We start from the raw sequence: 19587 nt of genomic DNA on the forward strand, positions 1-19587 counted from the left end.
CGGCGGACCCCAAAGGACTCAGTGAAAGTCGCTCACTCATAAAAATCCTGAATCGACACCGACTTCAGGTGCAGGGCTTGGGCGTCTTGTTTACTTTATTTCATTTTCTACTATTTTTAAACTTTTGAAATCTCTCCCCCTTTTCTCATAACCCCTATTTCATAACTTCTCGCGATCTTCTGGTTTAATTGCATTAGGAGCTAGCATTGTTGACGATCCGAGTAGCGCCAAATTCTTCCCCCCACAAATTGTATCCCCTTCTCTCGTCCCTTTGCTATGTGCTCTTTCTTTTGGTTTAGCCTTGCCTCATTGTGCCTCTGTTTTTGTTTCGACATCCGGGGGATCTTTCTTTAATGAGGTCAGTTTTAAATATTATAATAAAAATTTATATGGTTATATTATTTAAATATTATATAAATAAATCATATATTATATTATATATTATATATAATCTAAAATAGATATATATTATAAAGAATAGAAATATAATATAATACTATATATTATATATATAATATTATATATTATATATATAATATTTAATATTATATTATACTAATAATATTAATATTATATATTATATTATATTATATTATTTATATATTATATATTTATAAAATATTATATAATATATATAATGTTGTCAATAGTGAACCTGAGAAATGCTTCCTCATGATTGAGGTGTGGTTTTGTTTTTCATGTAAAGTGGACCAGGTAAAATACTTTACAAACATCTGTAAGGCAATTTACTTTAAATATATTTATCGAAAAATATTTTCACACCAACCAAAGGTGCCCGTAAGAATCAATGCGTGTAATACATGGGTAAAAAAAAAAATCAATGTGTGATACATTTTTGTTATCTGGAGTCGCAAGGTGTGGCAAGGACTCAAGTTTTGGATGAAATTCATCGTCGAATAAAGTTCGGCGCCCAAGTCCAATAGCCAACAATTCATGACACACGGTCACTGAGCCCAAGGCCATTTTCGTCATTATCTTCAAATTACGCCTGAAAATTGAAATAGTTCACAAAGAAAAAGTGAATCAGGCTGCCCGCGCTGCTGCCTGCTGCAGTCGTCCATCAATCCATCGCCACGAAAATTCTGACAGCTAAACAATTTGTAACCCCTCTCACTCGCTTCATTTCTCTCTCTCTCTCTCTCTCTTTCTCTATTCTTTCTCTAACTTTCTATATATCTTCTTCTTTCTCTTCTCTCTCTATTCGTATGTACCTTCCTAGACCGCACCGCAGTTCTCTGCTCTTAACCCCTGCAACTAGGGGTTCGTAGGATTAATGTTTCAAACCATTCGAGAAACCTTTATAAGATGATAATCTACTGCAAAATCTGCAAGTGCTTTTTATTCAAACTTTTTCTCTTATTACTGTTTGTTTCAGTTATCCTTATTGATGAACGACACCTTGAATTGACTAGATTGTTGAATTCACCTCTCAGGTTAGGGTTTCAAGAATGTTGGAATCGGCACCGGCCTCCTTTGGCTGTTTGGCCATTTGTAGTCACAGTTATGAGGTAGTGTTATGTTGATTACGTTTTCTAGGATTGAAGCTTATAGTATGCGGATTATGTGAGTTCTGTCCTGTCTGCTGGATTTGATTCTTTTGTTGTGTTATTTTTTGATTGATGAGTTATTCATTCCGTGTTATTTATTTGTCAGTATTTCATTATTGTGTTTTGTTTTGAGAATCAGTGTTTGAGATACAAAACAAATTGGTAGAATAGATACGATACAAACTATGCTGTAACAACAAATCATGAAGTCGTGCAACATGAAGCTGGGTTTTCCTAGTAAGAGGACTTCAAACACAAATTTACGGCCAGTTTCAATGGACCACTATACCGGATTTGTGCGATTACCTTCCTCCACTTGTTTCTCTTTTCTGATGTTTTGTTTTGTTTTCACTTTTCATTATGTGGCACATGCACTTAATATGCTCACTTAAATGGCACTGTGCTCCCATTTGTAGATACAGATTTGGATGTATCTTTTTGCAAATGATTACCTTTACAAATTTATGTAACTTACTGGTAGGTCTACTCTGAGATTGTTATATAATGCTCAAAACAAACTTTAGAATTAAAAACCATTTCCAAGATTGTAGTTTATTTGGTGGTTCAAATTGCATGTTATATTCATTATCGTGACTTGTGAGGCACCTGAAAACTCATTGGGAGTTTAAATTGTAAGAATAATTTTATATATGTTTCCATTGCTTTTTTAGTTGACATGGCTGTTTTCACAACTGGTAGAGGGTTAGACGCTGCAGGAAATCGGGAAATCGGAAAATCAAGAAAATTAGGACTGGATCTTTCCTGTGAAGCTTGTGCTCTATCATGCTTACAAATCAAAAGGAACTACAATCTTTTCTGATTATTTATTAACCATGGCCTTTTGGGGCTGTCTATGATTTTTTGTTATTTGTAATTGGACTCTCTGTTCACTTGTCTTGAGTTCTTTTGATCATTACTTGTTTTCAAATTTAATAGGCTTCAATATCCATTAAGATGTTTATTGTATTGTGTCTTTTGTTGCTTTTGCTCATGAACGAGGATGGCTCCAAGTATTGGTTCACTGATCATTATTTTGTTGCTTATGTTTTAGGGGTATGCGGCAGCATGTCAGTTTAGCTCTTTGAGGACCTCTTCTCTGGCTTGCTCTGGTTCCTCTTGTTGTTTTTCTCTTTTTTGCTCTTCCCATTCCCAAATGTTAAAGTTAGAATTATGCTCCATCAGTCTCAGAGCGAGTCGTTCCTCATCCATGTCAAGGAGGGTTTCTTGTTTGAGAATGCCATTAGCTACTTCAATGTTGTGGAGCAAAGATTTTCGTGCTTGTGGGAACAAAATGGCACACTTTGGGAGATTCCGTGCACATGCTCAAATTGAATTTGCAAATGCTGTCGATGTCATTAATGATCTAGGATTTGATACTTTGACCTTCTTAGCAGTGACTGTTATGGTTGTTCCTGCTTTCAAGGTCATCAGAGGTAGCCCTGTAAGTTTTCTAAGTGCCAGTCTTTTGCCTTTCATACGGACTATTGTTATTTTAATAATATGTTGTTTCCCTTTCTTATTTAAGCTGTGGTAGTGCGATTCTTTTGGATTAGATGGGTCATAAACGGAATTGTTTTGTGTCTAAAATCTCGGTATCAATTGCATATGAGCCTACATATAAATTTAGTGAGATTTGCTAGATAGGGTAACTACCCTTTGCCTTTTTCTTTGAAAGGGTCAATCTTTCATCTGTTTTGCAGCTTAACTCCCAAATATATTCAAACAAAGATCTGATTTACTTCTATTTTTGGTTTGTTTCTTATAGTTTAAGTGTGAATGGAATTTGGACTTTTCGGCAATTAAAGAACATGATGTCTATTTTGCTTCTAGTTTGAAGGTGATGGAGTATGCATGTCCTCATATTGTGCTCGATTTCATAATTCCTATTCATTGCTGAACTTAAATTGAAGGAGGGAATTTTTTCATCTTGATTGGTTATTTTCCAAAGCTACGCTCAGGTCATGCCAAGTTATAAGTTGAAAGTTGTCAAAGTATAGATTGCATACATTTATTTTGCTAGAGATCTAGCAAATAAAATAAAATCTAAAGAATTTTAAATTTTGTAAAGTCAATCTTGTAGCTCCCCTCTTTTCAATTTGCTTTACCAATTTTAAAGGCTATATTATTGCATATTTTCTATGGGTGGGGTCTTATGCTCTATTAGTGGGTGATTTTTAAAAGTTAATCCAATATTCACTACAAAGCAACAATGATTGGTCCTTCTAGGACATTCCATATGAAGTGTAAGATAGTGTTTCTCATCCTTGCACCTATTTGTATTTTGTCTCTGTATGGCAATTAAATGACAAGTAATGCCGTCCGCCATAATTTTGTAAATGGGTTGTAGAGCTCTAATTGGAGTTGTATGGTCCATAGGTATGTCTATGGTCTCATTAATCCTTTTCATACTTAAGTCAGTAAGAAAGAAGGATGATTGTAGGGAATTGACTGAAAAACTTTAAAGAAGAATTTGTAAATTGGCTTTGGGTGTCTTTTGGGTATACAATGTTTCTTGTGACACAATGTTAAACAGGTGAAAGTATTTTGGTAATGAAAAAATTGGTCTCAAGGGTATCTTTTGGAAATTTTCAAGTTTTATAATGTTCTTTTGGTTCCCAAAAAAGATTCATTCTAGATTTGTTTATGCCACTTGAAGTCTCAAATAAATGATACCTATAAAGATCAACCGCATGAGTAAAACTGGAAGGTTGTAAATATCATACTTTTATAGATTATTTATTTATTATGATAACTATTTTCAGAAGAGCTATTTGAGAATCAGTCATATGTTTGGTTTTCTATTATGGCTTCCTTTGAAGGGTCCTTGTATAGCTTCCCCATAAGGTGCAATCCTATCAGTAACTTGTTCCCATTGTTTCAATGTCTTTTTTCGCATTCCCATCCTTCAGCAAAAGGAGGGTCGAGGCCAACAAGCCCAGTGGCTTAGATCTCAACATTGATAGAGATGTACTCCTCAAGAAAGTGACTTGAGTGTCATCGAGTTTGAGGGATTACAACATATGTGCCACTTGGGGGTCATGGGCACTTTGAATGCAAAGATGTGTGAGGCTTCCCTGCTGTGCGGTTAATGTGATGCTATCAATGCCCTTGGATAGATTAGAGACATCTATCTGATTTCAATAATACAGGATTTTTTTAAGGAAAATTGTCTCATGAGGGCTGGACCTCATAACTATATATGCGGTCCAAAAAGTGTAAAGCATCCATCTTAAAGACGGATGCAAGTAGGTGTTCCATCTAAAAACAATGGAAACTAACGGTCCAAATGTTTTCTTACTAGAATTATTATTTCTAGTTTTTAAAATTTACTTATTTTTTCATATTCATGATTTCCATGTTAGAGATTACATGTCCTTAAAATTCCAAAAATCCATCTAAAAAATAGATTGATTAATAGGCCTGCATTTCTACATATGCAGGCTTGGCCGCATAAAAACTGGGTCCATTTTTTAATGGGCTTCATTTATTTTATATATTATCATTCTCATAATGCTCGACTGAAAAACTCATATCTAGTTAGATCAGGACCATAGTTTCTTCTTTAGAGCATGACATCAAGAGAGTAAATTGTCGCTTACTATTTTTTATCTTTATTTTTACTTACAAAAAGACTTTTTTCTTGTGAAAATATAGTTTGACCAGTTTCACTTGTTACATGTTTAGATATTTAGGATATTTGCATTTTGGGCTGCTTTCTGATTTAAACTTTTTAGGAACAACTTAAAACTGAAGTTTATGAGTTATGTATAAGTACATTAGACTTCTTCATGATCCGTGCAAAAAACGTTCGCTTTTATCTTTAATTGTGTCACGAATATTATTTCAATATCTGTGGGTTTTATTAGATTCTGTTTGATCACTCAATGATTGCATCGTGATCTGTTTTTATTGGAAATGGTTATAGCATTTGTTTTTGTTGCAGATACTGGGATTCTTTTTTGCTGGAGTTGTTCTAAACCAATTTGGCTTGATTAGAAACCTCACAGATGTTAAAATTTTGTCAGAATGGGGTATTCTTTTCTTGGTATGTTGTTATCTTCTTTTTATTTTGTACTGTTTTCATGTTGAGGTTTTGTGGATTTGTTATCTTCATTACAGCAGTCGATATGTAGGTTCACCATTGCCTTTTGTATGAAAATTGTGGATTGACTTTGCTAATGATTAATGGCATAATTGCCTAATAACGAGTTCAATCAATAAAAGAATTACCCCATGAGATGTTAAATAATGACTGCCTGTTATGGAGTGGATCATGAAATATCTCAATCTGGTTGAATTAGTTGATACAGGTTACTAGGAGGTTTGAAAAATGATGGTTTCAAAGTTGAATTGTCTTTTCCTCACCTTGAGGGGTATCTCTTTCAGATGGTAGTGGAATAACACCTGTTTGTTTGTGGCACTCGCAATACTTGACTAATGTGCCCATGGATCCTGGCTTTATGTTTAATGTTTATTTTATCCTTTTCTGCATAAATGCTGAAATTCCATGTAATTATCATTGCGATTATTTGGGAGTAGTTTGTCAAAAAATGTAAGCTGTATAACGTGGTACTTGGATCTTGATTTGTATGTCTTTATTGATATTGATTGATTGATTGCTACTTTTGTCAGCTATTTGAAATGGGCTTGGAGCTTTCTCTGGCACGATTAAAAGCTCTTGCGAAGTTTGCATTTGGGATGGGTTTAACTCAGGTTTGTCTTCATTTATGCATAGTTCAGTCTTTGTTGTTATGTACAACAACATACCAAGTATAAGAATATTTTCAGTATTTGTCTTAGCTTGTATTATTAATTGATTGTTAGACTGTGAATTTCTCAATATGCCCTGTTCTTGAAATATATTTTGAAGGCCTTCTGTTTACCTATTTGTTCTTGATAGTATGCAAGCACCATTTTTAGGTCTTGCAAAGATGCATTGCCTTTGAAGGGCATATATGCTTTTCTCATTCAAATCAGATTGTTCCTATTGATCCCTGTAGATGGGAATATGAAAAAAAAAAATCTAGAAAACAAAAACAATGAAAAACAAAACGCTTGTAAATGTGGACACATATTCTAACCAACACATGGCAACAGTTTCCACTTTTCATCCATTTCACAGCATTTGGAAGCTCAAATAATTCATGTTCCAATGGAACTGGTGATGGAAGTACTTTTCATATTTATTTTGTTCTCCATGAAAGTGTGCTTTGGCCCTATGTAGTGAGTCCTTTGTTGAACGACACAAAAACTTCCATGTGAGTGTCCTATAGAAGAATTCTATTCTCTTGAGACTTTAAATGGATAAAGCCCAAAAGTTATTAAAATTTGTCTGTTCTTTTTGCATACACCAGTTTTCTTTTTAAAAAAAATAATAATAATAAAAAAAAAAGGAGAAAAGGAAAAAGAAAAACTAGATTAATATTGGCATAGAAAGGAATTTAGCTTGTGGCATGGTCTTCACCTTTGTGGTTGTAATGTTCTATATGGCAATCTTGATGATAGGCAGAAACATATCAAATTGGAGTAAGCTCCTTCCTTTTCTTTTTTTCCTTTTTTGCAAGTAGCAACATCGTGAAGGTTTTCTCCCCAAGCTCTCTTTTAGCTATTTTCATTTTCTTTTTTTCTTTTTTTATTTCTGTGAAGACTGCCCGAAACATTACCTTCAATTTTCTCTCTAGTTACAGCACGAGGTATCACCTTCTCCAGTATTGAATAGATTCAATATCGATTTAGCATCTTTGTTAATGTTAATGATCAGAAAACCTTGTAGTTTTAGTACCAAGTAATAAAAGAATACAAGATGGTTATTTTTCACATGAATTTGGAGATCTGAATTTGCTGATAGGACTGCTAAACGCTTCCTGTTTTTATGAAGGTTGTGCTGTCTACCCTTGCTTTTACAGCATTCGAGCTTCCTCCTAATGGAGCTATGGGAACAAAAATTTTGGAGTTCCTTTTCCACTCAAGACCTGATTTGGTGAGTATTATCCACCTTAAATATACACCTCAGTGCAAAATTATTGATATTTATGGCGCATTTGATGTACTATATTCTAACAAGGAAAATTGTTTCATGAGTCAGTGGGCGCAAGAGTCTGCTGGCTTACAAACGTCCATCTTTAGGATGGACATTATCTGAAGTGTATTGTCCATAAATAAGGTATGGACAGTGCATAAAAAATTACTAAAAATTTATATTTTTAATTTTAAAATTTTATTTTTCTTTTCATAGTTATGATCATTTTGGCCTGGATGATGAATCTACAAAAAAAAGTTTAGAAGTTTATATGAACCCTTGTGGATGAAAGGTTGTTTTTGTTCTTTGTCATGGATAAGGAAACACCCAGGCAAAAGAAACAAGGAAGGTTTATGAGGTTGTGACTTTCTTTGGAAAGGAAACAGATTATAAAGGTTATGAAACAATTAGGGAGTTTATACCGAAGAAATATCTTGTAACTAATGAACAGATTATGCAGGCGTGCGAAATTGAGAATTGTTGACAGATTGCTTGATGTGGAGTCCAAATTATATATAGATATTTGGTCCCTAAAATGATTTATCATGGAATATCCTATTTTGGAATACACATATCGATCCGTCCCTCCATCTTTGGAAAAAGATTTGATGGTTCCAGAGGACTATATGGTATATTTGGTCCCACACTCAAATAATTATGCCTCAAACTCTCAAGTCATATTTGTTGATCCAAGGTTATCAAATGCGGAATGCGGACTCAATGCGGGGGACATCACTTCCAATGTGGGCAATAATTTAAAAAAATTAAAAGTATACGAATACAAGGAATAACATGAATATGTGATTTATGGAATAATAGGAATTAAATGCTATTAGGCATTTTAATTTAGTATTTGTTTCCAATATCCCGTCTGGGTCCTTGATGGCCCGAAAAGTATAACAGAGACATTTTTTATCTCTATTGTCTAATGCATTTAACATATAAAACAAATTGATCCATCATAGTCATTAAATTAAATAAAACACAAGAAGAATATGCATTATACCAAGTTAACCAACCAAGCACTTAAATAGTGAAATAGCATCTAGCAGCTAAGTACATTGTTGCACATAGCCGAAACTCAACGTGCAAAATACTAAAGAGTCTACCAAAAGAAATTATGATTACTAAGTTTCAATCTCCTTGCCATTACTATGTTTCAATCTTCTTGCCCCTTGAAACCCTTGAATATTTGATAAATCTTTGACTGAATCCTTCAAAATATGGCACAAATCAAACTCAAATAATCATCCAAAGATTCTAAAACCTTTATTGAATTCTTCAAAATTGGAAAAAAAAAAAAAAAAAAACCCAAAGATTCTAGAAACTTTGTCACATTCTTCAAAATAGAAAAGAGAAATTTGTCACTTTAATCTCCTTGGAACCATAAAACTGGTTTTAAGGGGCTTTATAGGGGGTATATACCCTCCCCCAACAACCCCCAACCCCTGCCTTTTCTGAGGGGAAAATGACCATACTGGCCATGCTTACAGGCATTATTTCCTCCCACAAGCAGGGCAGCGCATATGCAGGTGATGTGCTGCCTATGCAGGCCTAGCCCAGATAGGTGGGCATATGCAGTGCAGCCAAGGGCGGGTTTGATGCGGCTGCATTAAGTTGTATGCAGCATCATTTGATATTTATAATTCATCTCTAAGATCATTTAATAAAAATGATTTGGAGCTTAAAAATTGTTTATCTATCCTACAAGATTGAGTTTGGATAGTCCACTTGATGGATGATCAAATCTATGATTTTCAGGGCCCAAAGACTTTTTTCTTTTCCTTTTAAAAAAAAATGACCACAAGGTGAATCACAGATGATATTAAAAATGACAGTTCATAAAAACCCCCTAACTTCGTATTTTTCGAGTGCCAAATGTATTGTTTGGTCCCACTAGGCCACCTTATATGTACCCTATATTTTTGTTTATTTATTTGTAAATATGAAAGGTTTTTGAGTGAGCAATTTTTCTGCTTATATTCTGAATATTGCAAACTGATCTATGCCAGCATTATCCCTCCAAATATGATCATTTTTTTGAGATCCCTTACCCCTTCACATTCCTCGCTGTCTTAGATGCCTAAATAGAACCTTCTTAGGTATTTTCTTTTTTATCCTTTTGTATTACTTATATTCATGTATGCAAAATTGTTGCATTTTCATGTTTGGATGGAATGCAGGTAAATATAAGAAGTACTGATGAGGCAATAGTTATTGGGGCAGCTCTCTCCTTGTCATCCTCAGCTTTTGTCCTACAGGTAAGTGCATAGGTTCTAAATATGACTATTAGTGGGTTTTCTTTGGCGGCTTTTAATTTTGATTTAGTTTATGTTAGAATACTCTGGACATTTGATGCAATATGTTCTCATTGGAGTTGGTTTGCCACATTGGGTTTGAGCTTAGGTTGATATGCATGTCTATTTTGTTATTTCAGAAAGCTAAAATTTTGTTATTCAATTAAATCCAGTAGGGAAGCTAATTTCAATCAAATTTTAATTGTTCACTTTTTTCCTACAGAAATCAGCATCACCTTTTGGTTTTTGGTACTGCCATTTTGAGAAGCTATGCCCTTTTTCATGTGGTCAACACCTCAATTTTATTCGTCAGTGTTCAAAATAAAACAAATATATACGTTTTGTGAAATTTATTGTTTCTGTTTCTATTTTTATTTCATATTGGAGAATGAGATACCCTTTGTGCCCAGTTATTAGTTCTCATGAAATCAATTGAGCAGTTATCTTCTCCTTCTTGAATCAATGTCTGTAGCTTTGGCGTTCACTTTTTGACACTAGATGAATAGAGAGATTTTTTATATGGTTTTAATATCGTAGGTTATTTAGCAATCTTTCTCCATGGCTCTAGGAAACACTTACTCCAGTAGCTTGCCATATATTTTAAGATATGCCGCCATTATTTTTTTTAACTGCTTCTGAAAACTAATCTCTATCATCTATGGCTCATCACACTAACAATATCTATAGCTGGGGGATTCACAGTGCTGTATTAAGTGAAGAAACAGAGATGGTTTCATACATTGTTTTGATATCATTAACCATTCTTGATTCGATGCCTTTAACTGCATTAATTTAATGGATAGATATCTTCCTTGCATCGTTTTAATATCTTTGGTGTTCATCAGTAGCACTAGCAAAGCAATCTATTATCTTGACACTAGAGAACACTTACCCAGTAGCTTGCCATATATTTTGAGCTATGCGACCAGCATTTTCTGAACTGTTCTTGAAATCTGATTTTTATCATTCTATGGCTCACCAAGCTATCATGTAGCTCCTTGCAGAGAAGGGTGAACTCCCCACAAGATTTGGTTCAGCAACTCTGGGAATTCTTCTGCTTCAGGTTCTTCTAATACTCTTAGCAGTTAATGTATAGATGATCTCTTGCTTTCTTGTTAGGCATGAATAATTCTATTACTAAATATCCAGAGATTATTTTAGGATCATTTGCACCAAGTTCCTTATCTACTTGATGTGAATTTGACCATAGAGGAATTTATTACTCTATTAATGAATGGCATATTTAACAGGACATTGCTGTTGTCCCTCTCTTGGTCATACTTCCTGTACTAGAGAGTCAGGTATGGCAAAACTCTGATCTTATTTACTTTCCTTGGTACGTGTGCGTGAGCATGTGGACTTGTGTGTGTGCACGTGTGTATACATGCACCATACCCACCTGGTTCCTTGCATGCGTGTGCTGTGTTTTACCATTATAAGAAAAAAAAATTTCACCATACGATGTACCACAACTGGCAAACACAAATGTGGCTCAAGCTCTCCCTTTCAAATGAGTTAACCTTGTGTTTTGTTAACTTGATACCTTTAATTATCATTTTTTTTGCTAATGTTTCGTTTGTTGATACTAACTATTTATCACTTTCCAATTTTCGAATAAAATCTCACCTTAACCTTCAGGCCACCAGTTGCCTATTTGAATTAGTTAAAAGCTGAACAGCTTAAACGTTCATTGATTTATTTCTATATGCAGAACCTTGTAGAAGAAAGTGTCTGGCCAATGCTGGCCACAGAAAGCCTGAAGGCTTTAGGTGGCCTAGGTTTACTTTCACTTGGGGGAAAGTTTCTTCTCCGACGAATCTTTGAGGTTGATAACAGTCCTTGAAACTACCTGCCCTTCCTCATCTTTCATGGAACTTTTCTGGTTCTTATGAACAGTTATACTGAAGGTATACATGTTGCAATGTAGGTTGTCGCAGAATCAAGGAGCTCTGAAGCTTTTGTTGCTCTTTGTTTGTTAACAGTGGCAGGAACGTCATTACTAACACAGACGTTGGGCTTCAGTGACACGGTGTGATCTTTGAACCTTTGCTACAATTTCAAGTTGACTTTCCATTATGTGAAGGCTTTTCAAGTGAGCCAATTTCTTATGATTATGTAGCTTGGGGCATTTCTTGCTGGAGCACTTTTAGCAGAAACAAACTTCCGGACACAGATTGAAGCTGATATACGACCTTTCAGAGGCTTACTTCTTGGGTTATTTTTTGTAGCTACAGGGACATCCATTGACATGGAGGTTAGTCTTATCTTTTATCTTTGTTTCTGTTGTTTTCTTATCAGAAAAGATTATGTTGTGTTGGATGATACTGCTCTTATAAATTGCTGATGATGGTAGAAGAAAACCTTCCTTTTAAACTTCATTATTGTGATTATGAAATGTAGAATTTCAGATTGCTGGTTTATACATTTATGTTTTATTTATATTAATGTTCAAGAATAGCTTCAGTTGAACCATCATGGTAAATATCTGGTTAAGCTATACACATGCAGACAGACTGCAATGCATGTGTATAAGAGTTTATATTTTTGTGTGTGTATGTATTCTAGGTGGGTCTTTAGTGACCATTACATAATCCATGCATAAAGAAATACACACATATACATCCACACATTATGCACAATGTCCAAGAACCATAATAGCAACAAACATATTTTTCACATAAACATTGATTAAGATGGAGGTGTGTCTGGTATCATCTTTTGTTTGCTTAGATTCCGTTTTATCGAAGGATGCTACTGATTTATATTCCTGGGGCATACATCAGTTGTGGTCAATGGTAAAATAATATTTTTATTTCAGTCCTATTTCTTGTGATTACAGAATCGAGAATGTCGGTTAGCTGAATTGTTTCTCTAATTCCGAGTGGGGTTAAATAGTTCATCTATCTACAGTATTTTTAAGAATCATTCAATCAAACTGTCATGATTAATATCTAGTTAAGAGATATGACAGCTACCATCATGATCAATATTCAGTAAAAATTGTGCACACTCACACAGACTTCGATGTCTGTATATGATTGTATTTTTGCATATGTGATCTAGGCGTGTCTTTTAGGATCAAATATGGAGTCCATGCATATAGAAAAAAGCACATACTCATCTGCACATATGCAAGAAGTCTAAGGGCCATAATATGCACAAACTTATTTTCCTCATAGACCTGAATCAACATTGTGGTGTGTATCTGTGGTCATCTTTTGTTTGCTTAGATTCTGTTGTATAGGAGGGTGTTACTGATTTATATATGCAAGAGTATACATCAGTTTTGGTTTACGGTTAAAAAAATATCTTTCTTCTTGTCTTAGTTCTTGTGATTACAAAATTGGGAATTTCAGGTTGCTGAATTATATGTCTACTTTCAAAAATTAGGGTTAAAAACAGATTCCATTTATCTATGGTAATGTCCAGAATTGTTTCAATTGAATCGTCATGATAAATATCGGGTGAAGAACGCGAGCACCACATGCAATGCAACATTTTTGTTGTAATATTTATGTGTCTATGTGTTACCAACTAGTTTTTGTGAGATTTATATGTGTCTGTATCTATTGGCACATGCATGATCAATAGATTGAAATTTACGCACCACATTGATACCTTAAAACACATTTTCCAAAGATCCTCAGATATCCTATTGTTAGTGGCTCAAGTGTGACTGTGCACAACACTCATGTGAGACATCGGGGGGTCGGTCAAAAAACCTCCTCCGTGCATAGTCTTGATAGGTTTGGGTTGAAAGATGAATCTGCCTATGGTTGTTGAGTATTTCCTGTTGTCATTCAAAGAAACCCAATGAGGTATTTCCTGTCTATGGTAGGAAGTTTTATATTGGGTTAATGTGAATCCTAAAGCTTATAAATGGTGATTAAAGAAAGAAAAGATGTAAAGACCTTTTACATGTGAAGATTAACATCAATATCAATATGAAGATGACAAAGTCCACCCTTCATCATACAAATTGACTAATGCTTGCTTTATACTTGAAAATAAAGCCCACCTGCATTGCATACTTTGCATTGGCATTATCTGAAAATTTTGGGTCTTAATGTTGTTTACCAAGTGCTCATATTAATGGTTCAGTAAGAATATCATGAGCCTCAATGCCTAATGATAATTTAGGCATATTCACTGTTGGTCTTTATGTGCCCATTAGTGATCAGGCATGGTAGTATGGTCATTGAGGCTTAGAGCATTTTTTGGTCCAGTTTTTTCCTGGTTTGATAATTTGATGCCCGGCTTCTCGTCAACATTTCAAAATAATAATAATAATAATAATAATAATAATAATAATAATAATAATAATAATAATAATAATAATAATAATTATTATTATTATTATTATTATTATTATTATTATTATTATTATTATTATAATTATTATTATTATTATAATAATAATAATTATTATTATTATTATTATTATTATTATTATTATTATTATTATTATTATTATTATTATTATAATTCGGTGCCTGGATGAATAACTAATACATTATATTTGTCCCGCATGTTGTGTTCAACTTTCACTCAAGCAATTGCTTCTTGGGTTTTTGCTGAGCTTTCTAAAATGGAAACCTGCTTTCCGTATTTCATTCAAATGTAGTCTCTCTTTTTACAGCTTCTTTTCCGGGAGTGGCCAAATGTCCTTTCCCTCTTAGGAGGTTTGATTGCTATCAAGACATTGATAATAACTGCAATAGGGCCCCGTGTTGGATTGACTTTTCAAGAAAGTGTAAGAATAGGATTCTTGTTGTCCCAAGGAGGAGAGTTTGGGTTTGTAGTATTTTCTCTTGCAAACAGGTGAGTTTGGGTTTGCACATGCATGTGATTCTGTGAATGTTATTTCTTGCATGATTGTTCTGTAAGTTTATGTGATCTTTGTCTTTCTTTGTGCTCAGGCTTGGTGTATTACCACTTGAGTTGAACAAACTTCTTATCATTGTTGTCGTTTTGTCAATGGCTTTAACTCCCTTTCTTAATGAAGTTGGAAGGAAAGCTGCTGAATTTATTGATGAGAAGCTCGATGCAAAGGAGGTATGTCTAGAATCCATGTACACCAGATTTATGAATATATATCTCAGTTATCTTTGGCAGTACTGTGTCACAACTCATTGATTGGTTTTGAACGAGATGGATTTGCAGAAAATCAGTGAGATGGTTCAATTTGATGCAACTGAACCAGTTATTATACTTGGTTTTGGACCAATGGGCCAGGTTAGTTTGCAAGTTTAATGTCAACACAGAGTTTAAGTATACTTTCTATATGTATATAATGACCTATCCTGTGGTTCCCATCTGCAGGTTCTTGCCAATTTTTTGTCAACTCCATTGGCTTCTGGATTTGATGTTGACTTTGAAGGATGGCCTTATGTGGCATTTGATCTTGACCCTAGGGTGGTAAAGGTCTGTTAAATCTGAATCTCTTTTTGCATGTCATGTCAAGAGTACTTTTTGGCTTGAGAATACATAAGCTTTATTTTATTCGGTTAGGTTGCCAGGAGTCAAGGTTTTCCTATCTTCTATGGTGATGGATCTCGTCCAGCAGTTCTGCAGTCAGCTGGTATTTCTTCACCAAAAGCTGTAATTATCATGTATGCAGGAAAAGAAAGCACAATTGAATCAGTTCGAAGGATTCGACTTTCTTACCCCGCGGTACTGCTTATATCATTTTATGATAATATTTGGTTTTGTATATTACACGATTATATCTTATTTCTCTTCATTTGCAGGTCAAAAACACAGACAAATAGAAGCATTGAACATTTAAAATTCACAACTTTCTTATTGAACTTTTTGGAATTTTTATTTCTCTTTTGTGGGCCATGAAATTGGTGCCGGTAGTATATTCATATTATCATTTCGCCATAATATGTTTGCTCAAGAACCTTGTTTTGGGATTTTGAATGAATTCAATAATAAGTTTACACTAGTTGCCAGCATCACATGGAGAAATACCTGAATGACATGTGAAGATTGAAATACCTGTCAGGAAACCTTCCCCAGAAAGGCTTCACCATTAACCTCCGGATTTGATCTTCTCTACTTTGTCTTCTAATCAACTTCCGTTTTTTTATTTACAGGTGTGATCTTCAACCTTTCCTTAGGGCTCATTATTTGAAAACAAAAAACATAAACTGCCACATGACCTGTGGTTTAGTTTTAGTGCACTGTTTGTATGGAGGAGGTGAAAGGTTTAAACCTTATGAGTGTACCCCTTACAAAGCAACACTGGCTGCCTTAGAAAAAGGGCCTGAAACCATGACTCTAACTCAGAAAAGTAATAATCATTTGACATGAAATATTTAAAATAATATTGATTGGATATCATATATTATACTGTATAAAATACATCTACAAGTTATATATGATTGCTCTTTTTATGTGCATGAAAGCATACACTAGAAGAAATAGGACTGTACAATCTCTCGTGTTTTGTGTCTTTGCTAAAGTTAGCATGCATAGCATGTGAGTTTTACTACAACCAAACTGGCACAGATGAGCTTTTGTGTTCCAAATATGTTGTTTTCTAATTCGAGGGCTTGGTTTGCATTAAAAAGGCATGTCCCTTGAAGAAGCCTTGGATGTGAAGAAGCCTTGGATGTGCATTTACAGAGCTTATTTTCTTTGTTATACACCATCTTACCTAAGTACTACCATGCTCTGCTAAAGAACATGCTAGTTGCACCTGAGGACCTTCACGGAACTCATGTATTCTGTAACATTTTCACCCTTGTCACAGTTCCTTGCTTGATTTCTACATTTAAAATGTGCAAGTTTGATATGAACAGACCACCACCATTTAGCGGAATTAGATGTCATTTCACATGGGCTTCTGCTTTCTTTCACAAAATCACCACAAAACTGATAATTATCTTTATTAACAGATCCCAATATATGCTAGAGCTCAGGACCTTGGACATCTTTTAGAACTGAAGAAAGCAGGTGCAACAGATGTAATTCTTGAGAATGCAGAGGTATTTTTAAAATGAGTACTTTGGCTCTTTGTCTAATAGTCTTCTTCTTACAGTATCCTTGACAAGACTGACTCCTTTTTGTGGTGGTTTGATTTGAAACCCACAGACTAGTTTACAGCTTGGCTCCAAACTTCTAAGAGGGCTTGGAGTCATGTCTGATGATGTGACCTTCTTGAGTCAGCTCGTGAGAGACTCCATGGAGCTCCAAGCACAAGAGACGCTCTTGAGAAATGATGAGTACAGCATGATGAAGCCTTTGCAGGTACATTTGGTTTGAAATTTTTTCTGGGGAAAATAGTACAGTCCATTGGGCATTGGGGCCATAGTCTCCAAAATTATCACCATCTGATGAAATGATAGACAGTGATCAGAGGCTTCCCACCGAACTGGATTCCAATGTTAGGTCCTACGTTCTCTCCATCACTGTATTTCAGCATATGGGAATGACCCAATCAACTATCACTATCATTATCCATTTCCTCCCTTTTTTTTTAATTAGTTTGGCAACTTGATGGGTGAAATAGTTGAGAATGGAATCAGGTGAGGGTATCCGACGTGGCTGATACTCGGATACCCAATACTGGCAAGTCACGAAGGTCTTCCCAGAACCTTATTCAGCAAGAGACATCTCAAGTTTTAACTTCTGACATTCAAATAAGGCCTGACCAGACAAGCAATGAACCCTCAGTATCAAAATCAGATGACATAGAACTAGAGAAAGGGGTCAAATGGTGTGAATTGGATAATCAAAACAATTTTCCCAATGAAGTTGAAGATGTTGACGGTGAGAAAGATGATCTGAATCAAACTATACCTTGTATGACTTCACTTGATGGTTCTTAGATCACCCGTCTACTATTTCATTGGGATCTATTTTTTGACCTCCACGTGAAATGCTCTACCTTTGCTGATTGAGGGGTCTATTCTTTCGTGTTTTGGATGTCAAACCACGTAAAGGTATGTTGCTTCAGTTGCCTTTTGTGGTTTGAGAGACTTCCTTCTATTTTGTATGAATATGTAAATGTGTACAGTTGGACATAGTGGTACACACTGATTTTACTTGGTAACAAAATGAGTTTGACCCATTCAGATATGACTGCAGGAATTGTTTATAATTTGATGCATGATATTCTTAGCTTTCTTTGATAAAGCAACATCAATTGCACTAAATTGTGTAGAAGTGTAGAAAATTGTTTAATAAAAGGGTCTAAAAACGGTTAGTGGAAGGAGGTTGCAAAAAATTTGAGCCGGCTAGTAGTTCTCTTGCCTTTCCCTAAGTGGGATCTGCATTGCCCAAGGGTTAGAAAGTTATAAAAGAGTCACTCTGATGGCCCCTTAATAAAGAGCTTCCATGGAAGTTCATTAGCCTCAGGAGGGATCCAATGGGAGTAGCTTATGAACTCGTGCGATCTGGGTCATACAATGTCTCCCCAACTTCCATCAAGCTCTGGTGCTGTGTAGGGGCTATGTTCTTTTCAATTGCATGCCCAGATTATGATCATGGCTTGTGGAGTGTATGTGCCTCTCTTTGCTATCAAGAGGCCTTCTGTTTGCCATCAAGCCAAGTGCTCCAAGCGTTGGCGAGTTAAGAAGCTCGCCACAATATAAGACTAACGGGAAAGGGGGGAGAAGCACAATTGGAAGAGCTGGGTTGATCGAAAAACCTTTTCTGAAAAATATTGACTTCTCAAATAGTTACCTCTGATTTTTCTATTTTTTTCATTGTCTATTTGTTTTGTTATTTTCCTCTCAGTTTAAATTTCTTTTTTGTTTTTGTTTTTGTTTTTGTTTTTGCTTTTGCTTTTGCTTTTTTTTTTGTTTGTTTGTTTTGGTGAAAGGACAATTTTAACATAATGGAAAATGACAAAAAAAAAAATCACATTTTTTATGCAATTCACACCTAACCGAACTTTTTCTATCATTTTTTTTCCCAAAACAAACTTTTTATGCAAGTACTCCTCCAATGGAAAAAGTTTATTTTTTAGATAGAAATTTCTTTTTTGTACACAAAGATCATTTTGGCAATATTTGACGTTGACTTTTGGTCCGGCACCTACCGGAGCGCATCATCACATTGTTGGAGCGCATTAAGTGTCAAACCGCCTTAGGACAACTACCAGAGCGCATCATCGCATTGTCGGAGCGCATAAGTGTCGGATCGCCCTAAGACAACTACCAGATCAAAATTGATTACTGTTGGACCGCTTTTTACATCGTACTCGAGTTTTGGAATCCAATAACATCTACTGTTGGAATGCTTTTTACATAGTGCTGGAGTCTTAGAATCCAATAACATCTATCAGACTGCTTTTTACATAGTACTGGAGTCTTAGAATGCAATAACATCTACTATGGGATAGCCTTGTCGGACAGCCTTTTGCAATTGTCGGAGACCGCCCTTTGCAACTGTCAGACCGACTGCCCTTTACATAGTACCCGAGTCTTGGATTCCAATAACATTTACTGTCGGACCGCTTTTTACATAGTACTGGAGTCCTATCATCCAATAACATCTACTATGAGAGCCCTTTGCAATTATCGGAGATTGCCCTTTGAAACTGTCAACCTGCCCTTTACAATTGTAGGAGACTGCTCTTTGCAACTATCAGACCACCTTTTGTAATTACCGGACCACACTTTACACAATGTCGAAGCCCTACTACCGGACAACACTTACACAGTCTTGACGCCCTTATTTTAATGGAATA

The 19587-nt window shown here is 35.1% G+C and overlaps 1 protein-coding gene across 5 annotated transcripts; it reads left to right on the forward strand.

Annotated features, from left to right (window-relative positions):
- Positions 1–867: 867 nt before the first annotated feature.
- Positions 868–17972, forward strand: KEA3 (K+ efflux antiporter 3). Of its 5 annotated transcripts, XM_020672431.2 has the most exons (21): positions 1224–1348; positions 1455–1584; positions 1708–1864; positions 2620–3009; positions 5512–5613; positions 6201–6281; positions 7447–7548; positions 9771–9848; positions 10879–10947; positions 11135–11185; positions 11596–11709; positions 11812–11913; positions 12004–12138; positions 14524–14705; positions 14804–14939; positions 15048–15119; positions 15207–15308; positions 15396–15557; positions 16790–16879; positions 16986–17141; positions 17420–17972. In XM_020672431.2, exons 3-21 carry the CDS (start codon positions 1772–1774, stop codon positions 17720–17722), a joined length of 2520 nt encoding a protein of 839 aa, XP_020528090.1. In that variant the 5' UTR covers positions 1224–1348; positions 1455–1584; positions 1708–1771; the 3' UTR covers positions 17723–17972. The 5 variants fall into 5 exon arrangements, with proteins under 5 accessions (XP_006852705.1, XP_088711071.1, XP_011626365.1 ...); XM_006852643.4 differs by lacking the exons at positions 1224–1348; positions 1708–1864 and adding an exon at positions 868–1121 and having other exon boundaries at positions 1455–1529; XM_088854945.1 differs by lacking the exons at positions 1224–1348; positions 1708–1864 and adding an exon at positions 868–1121 and having other exon boundaries at positions 1455–1529; positions 10889–10947.
- Positions 17973–19587: the final 1615 nt, after the last annotated feature.

The sequence above is a fragment of the Amborella trichopoda genome, chromosome 13, assembly GCF_054954075.1.
Source record: "Amborella trichopoda isolate Santa Cruz 75 chromosome 13, AtrichopodaSantaCruz75HAP2 v2.0, whole genome shotgun sequence".
NCBI lineage: Eukaryota > Viridiplantae > Streptophyta > Magnoliopsida > Amborellales > Amborellaceae > Amborella > Amborella trichopoda.